Source organism: Gossypium raimondii, chromosome 11 (genome assembly GCF_025698545.1).
Source record: "Gossypium raimondii isolate GPD5lz chromosome 11, ASM2569854v1, whole genome shotgun sequence".
Lineage (NCBI taxonomy): Eukaryota > Viridiplantae > Streptophyta > Magnoliopsida > Malvales > Malvaceae > Gossypium > Gossypium raimondii.
This window is the reverse complement of record NC_068575.1, coordinates 31,126,440-31,132,036: the sequence shown is the minus strand read 5'-3', so window position 1 is coordinate 31,132,036 and position 5,597 is coordinate 31,126,440. Positions and strand designations below refer to the sequence as shown.

The 5,597-nt window shown below is 33.0% G+C and overlaps 1 protein-coding gene across 7 annotated transcripts; it reads right to left on the bottom strand.

Annotated features, from left to right (window-relative positions):
* Positions 1–1,339: 1,339 nt before the first annotated feature.
* Positions 1,340–5,378, bottom strand: LOC105804206 (MADS-box protein SOC1). Of its 7 annotated transcripts, none has more exons than XR_008191266.1 (5): positions 3,495–4,990; positions 2,493–2,571; positions 2,165–2,226; positions 1,559–1,666; positions 1,340–1,481 (listed from the first exon to the last, which is right to left on the bottom strand). XR_008191266.1 is itself a non-coding variant. In XM_052624406.1 (5 exons), the coding sequence occupies exons 2-4, from the start codon at positions 3,674–3,676 to the stop codon at positions 2,104–2,106; spliced, it is 384 nt and encodes a 127-aa protein (XP_052480366.1). In that variant the 5' UTR covers positions 3,677–3,693; positions 5,115–5,378; the 3' UTR covers positions 1,340–1,666; position 2,103. The 7 variants fall into 7 exon arrangements, 5 of the variants coding, with proteins under 5 accessions (XP_052480366.1, XP_052480365.1, XP_052480368.1 ...); XR_008191265.1 differs by having other exon boundaries at positions 2,103–2,226; positions 3,495–4,987; XM_052624406.1 differs by adding an exon at positions 5,115–5,378 and having other exon boundaries at positions 1,340–1,666; positions 2,103–2,226; positions 3,495–3,693.
* Positions 5,379–5,597: the final 219 nt, after the last annotated feature.

Here is a 5,597-nt window from a genome sequence, read left to right as displayed (position 1 = left end):
TGTTCATAACAACAACAATAAAAAGTAAAGTATAGGAAACTAGAATCAAATCCAGTGTTTCTCCGAAGCTTAACTAGTTTGCTCCGCTCCTCCTTCTCTGCTTGTTTTTGTTGAACTGAGGCTTCTACAAGCACTTGAATTCTGCTTCCATGGTGGTTGAAAGGCTCTTTTCCCAGAGGGGAAATCAACAAGGGAATGGAAGGGAAAAAGAACAACAAAGGAAGGGGTTTTGAAGAGAGAAAGTGAGAAAGAAGTGAAGAATGAAGGAATGAGAGGTGTGTTTGAAATGAGCAACCAAGGGGGTATTTATAGGTTGGATAGGCTGCTAAAAATAGCAAAAATCCATAGACACCCCCATGGATGGCCACACATGTGGCAAGTTTGAAGCTTTCAGACTTGCTAAATTTAGCTAGGGGCAAATTTACAATAGCTTGTTAAGTGGAGGGGTTTGAATGCAATTTCAAGGAAACATCAAGGGCTGTTTTGCAAGCTAAATAATCAGCTAAATAAGCTGATTGGTTCAGCATATGGGATGGTTTTGGGCAGCCCACACTACACCAAAACAGGCTTTTAGCGGCGTTTTTTAGGCCTTTAGCGGCAGTTTTTAACACCGCCAAAAGCGCCGCAAAAAAGGCCGCTGTTGACAACGCCACTAACGTTTGCGACGTTTTTAGAAATAAGCGCCGCTAAAAGTCATAACCTTTAGCGGCGCTTCTCCCACAAACGCCTCTATAGATCATGATCTTTAGCGGTGTTTTTCTCACAAACGCCGCTAAAGAACAAGACCTTTAGCGGTGCTTCTACCACAAACGCCGCTAAATAACATGACCTTTAGTGACGCTTATACCACAAACGCCACTATAAAGATGACTTTTAGCGGCGCTTTTTGACAAACGCCGCTAAAAAGATGACTTTTTAAAAAATATTTTAATTAAATAATATTTATGTCTATGATAAATATTATATAATTTTTTTGAAATTTAAACTTTAAACTATATACTTTTAAGGATAAAAATATTAATTAAATTAAAATTTCTATTAAAATTTTAACTTTAAAACTAAATATAAAAATTAATAAATTTAAATTTAGAATTAAAATATTATGTTTAAATAAATGAGCACCTAAAATTCCAATCAATCCTAACGAATAATAAATTCACATATCTACCATTTTTTTAAATTCACGTCAATATTATAAAATTAAAGAAACCAAATTATACTAAATTAAAATCAAATGATAACAGAGGACTAAAACCATAATCGATCTGTAATAAAATCAATCATTCTTGCACGAAATGATGAAAATATCCAGTCAAACACATATCTATCCAAGAGGAAATGAGAAAAGTAACTAATTAGAAGGATAATTCAAACAAATCCTAAATCCAAAGATTCAAAGATTCAAAGTTAACATTGCAAACAGGTGCACCATTGTAAGAGGATCATCCAAATCTCTAAGTGCATCAATAAATGTTGGATACCTAAAATACCAAACACATTTAGATGCCTGCACCAAGAAGAATGCGTCCTATGATCAACATTGTGATATTCACCGCACCTGTATTGCTAGCTCCTCCTAGGAAGAAGCTGACCGCACCAACAAGGATGTTGGCTCAACGTCCTTTGTTTCTAGTAATATAGGAGGCTCCAAATGTAGAAACAAGGCCTGCGAAGTAGAGCGAAGACATAAAAAGTGTGAGGAGCTGGTTGTCATATTTGCAGTAGTTAGTTTTAGCACACACGTTTCTATCATAAGCACACACGTTTTAGCAATTTTACAAACAAGAAAAAAAATAGCTTTTCTTCTTAGCTCACAGTTGCAGCACTAGAAACTGAGTAAAAGAGCATTGATAATAATTGTCATTAAGACTCCATTCTTATCAATTATAGTTAAAAGAAAATAAAAAAACAAATAAGCATTGTTCATCTAAGTAGACCAGAAACATCCTTGGCAAGCAAAAGCATTTGTGAGTGCCGAGATAATTCTACATATGCCAAAAAGCCTGCAACTGGAGCTTATTGCTGCATAGCAGAAAGCCTTTAATGTCCATCACAGTGAGAGACAAAGATGGATCAAAATTTTTAAGAGTACATGGACTTACCTTATATTTTAACCCCAATATATATTTTGGTGGGGGGTTGAATCTTATAAAAAGACCAATACCTTCTTGAAACTTCAAGATCCTCTACTGTCTTCAACATGTTTGCTGATTCAGCCTTTAGATGCTGCCATTCTCAGTCAATATGCACCATAAAAACATGAAATTAATAAGCAGGGTATATATATAATTTATATTTACATGAAACTAATCCAATAGGACAATAATGTTAAACCTTACCAATTTATACATGACAATTAACAAAAACTAGCGATTCAAATTCATGTGTTTACTAACAAATGGAGGAGAATCTATATAAAGTAAAGAGATGAAAATCATAAATAAATCTATAATTAATTGCATTAAGACATCAAAAAAAAAAGACATGCTAACCTGCAGGTTTTGTTCAATTGGCTTATTGGTTTCGTTATCCTTTGTATGCCGCCTATAACGTTCTATAGTTTGCTGCATGCTAAATAAATGATATATCCAAATAGCAACACAAATCAATGCATGGAAAAGCTTGTAATTAAAAACCAAACAATGTTTTAATTGGGACAGAAGCTACATGTATATAGGCATAAATGCAATAAAAACCTCAAATGAAAAAAAAATGATTAACTAAACAGTATCATTAAGCATTTCCACAATGAATTTCAAAAGATGAAAGAAAATATCTATGTACATATAAAACATGACATAAACATTTTCAAACAATGATCAGAGTCATATATGAAATCATTTGTAGATCATTAAGACATCAGGTAAACAAAGTTGACTAATGTTGCTGTCTTTTCTCTGAAGAAATTATTGGATTTAAACATGAATAACATCCAATTATATATTTTTCTAATAAGACTAATACTACATAAATAGATTTTAAAAAAGACCTACAAATAAAATAACCATTTCCATATGATACTTCCAAGACACCCTTTTATTTTAGAAATATAGTTTAAGAAAAAACATTGTTTTATACCGCAATAATACCAGTACATGATGAAAGGGATAGTACTGCAAGGTTATCAGAAAATTGTACCCTTTCTTTCAAATAAACATTATTTCTCAAGCCAACACCATATACAAGGAAATTTTTCAAGTTTATCTTTTAGGACAAGGTACAGTTTAAATAATTTTGGTTTCACTTTTGGTTAGTCCTATAAACCGGCATCATTCTAGTCACTAAGTTGTTATAGTAATTAGGGATTAGTCATAAAATATAGTTTAATTTGGTTCTTGGAAAAACCCCACATGAAAGAACAATGTTGTGGAGAGTAATGATGTGCGTAAGTGAGAGTTTTTATGGCAGAATCAAACAACCCTAAGTATGAAAATTGGTGCTGAACAGCAAATTAATTGAAAAAGATGGGGGGTTTAAAGAAAAATATTATTTACCTAGAGCTTGCAAATTCAAAGAGCTTGCCTCTAGGAGAGAAGATGATTAAAGCAACTTCAGCATCACAAAGAACTGATAGTTCAAAAGCTTTCTTTAGTAGCCCATTTCGTCGCTTTGAGAATGTAACTTGCCTGCTCGTATCGTTCTCTATGTGCCTCATTTGTGCTTTTCCCCTCACCATGATGAGGATCTTCGTACCTTCAAAGCCAACAAAACATATATATATATATATATATATATATATATGAAATACCAAACAGGCATTAAAACAAACACATGGAAAACATAAGAATATAAATGAAAAAAAAAAAAGAAAAGCAGTTATAAAATAAGCAAATTATAAAACCCAGAAATCCCTTTTTTAACTCAACTCAATTGGATCATACAAAATTTAACTCAAAATCAAATTAACATAACTCTGAAGTGAACTGTGTCCCTAATGATCTAAAACCACACCCAATAAATAAACCTCAGAACCCAAATTAAAAAAAAACTGAAAGCTAAGATCGAAATCATCTAAACCCAAAACTAATCCACACCGAAATCACCCTAAAACGTTGAAGCAAAATGAACCCAATTCATAGAAACCCAACGTACAACTTGCTAAATTGACAGGTTAATAAGATCAGTAGTAACTAGAGACAATGTTGAAATGTATTTCTAGATTGAATGTAAGCTAGGACAAATTATCTTAGAAAATAAAAATCATCTAGCATATTAGATTTGGGGTTGCCACAGATTAAGGTTCAGGGTTAACAGCATCTCAACCAAGCCCGGTGTTGCACAGTAAAAACTTCAAATTCATTAAATTCCCCCTATAAATTGCCAAAACAACCCATTTCACAGAAGAAAAACTTGGTACATGTAAAAAAAGGGGAAAGCAGGGACACATAGTAATGTCCCTGCTCTCTCTTGCACGAAAGTAGTTTCGAAACAAGATATCACCAAATTAGAACGAATTACATTCACAATTAACCGCTAAATACAATCTTTGGCCAAGTTTTATGCAGAGTCATCCTCTTGATTCGCTCCGTCTGACTTTTGCTTAGGTGGGGCTAAAGGGGATGGAGAGCCCTCCATTCCCATCTCTTCTTTTAGGTCATTGATGCTCTGCTCCAGCTCATTTATACGGTCTCCCATTTCATCAAGTGCTTTGAAGTTAAGTAAACGATAGATGTCACACAATTCAGAGTAATACTAAAGTAACTAATTAACTATTTATATTTCAATTAATGCTATGATACTGCGAAATGTAACAAAGGGTCTAACTTATTTCATACTCAGCCGGCAAAAGACCATCTCGTAAAGCTTAACCTCATAGTCCAAGATTTCCCAACAAGTTGACAAATTTGATACTAAAGTATAGATTACCTTAGACAACCTTTTCTACGAAATTATCATCTAAGTAATGAAGCAACTTAATGACACTTCATATATTCAACAATTTCTATCTTACAAAAAGAACATGTTCCAATGAAATTTAAAAAATATACGAAAAGAATATTCTTTGTGATGATGGACTCCGACATTGTTTGAAACTTGGATTGCTGCAAATGAAATGTTTGTCAATTACTGAGATATATTCAAACAACTATAGAATAGGTCCAGTTATAACTCACCATTTGTTGAAGAAGATTTTGCACCTAAAAAAAAAACAATCAGTCAAAAAAATCATTAACTAAATCCCTAAAATAAACGACCTCGAGAAGCACAGCAAATAATTTCTATAATTATACTCATTCACTAGGATTGATCGACTTTGCAACCTAAAAGTCGAGACTATACGAAAACTAGCAATGGATGTGTCCTCAAAGTTTTAAAGGACGGTATGTTTGTAAAGTTGGGGGTTTCAAGGGGGGAAATTAGGGATTTTAGGGGGGAAAGTTGGGGATTTCGGGGGGAGGGGATTTTATAAAATGGCGCTATTTTTTTAAAATAAAATTATTTTTGTGGCGTTTTTTTATAAAAATGCCGCTATTGCTTATATATTGGGAGTTTTTTTATAAAAACGCCGCAAAAAATTATTTCATTTGGAATAAAACGACATTGTTTTGCTATATAAAATGGCGCTATTTTTTTAAAGTAAATTTATTTTTTGTGAC

Bases quoted from the DNA above. Each gene is read 5' to 3' on its own strand.
- LOC105804206 (XM_052624406.1), bottom strand. From the start codon at position 3,676: ATGGTGAGGGGAAAAGCACAAATGAGGCACATAGAGAACGATACGAGC. The intron at 2,572-3,494 runs GTAAATAATATT...TCATTTATTTAG, and splicing joins TTTGAATTTGCAAGCTCTAG to CATGCAGCAAACTATAGAAC. The intron at 2,227-2,492 runs GTTAGCATGTCT...TGAGAATGGCAG, and splicing joins CAATTGAACAAAACCTGCAG to CATCTAAAGGCTGAATCAGC.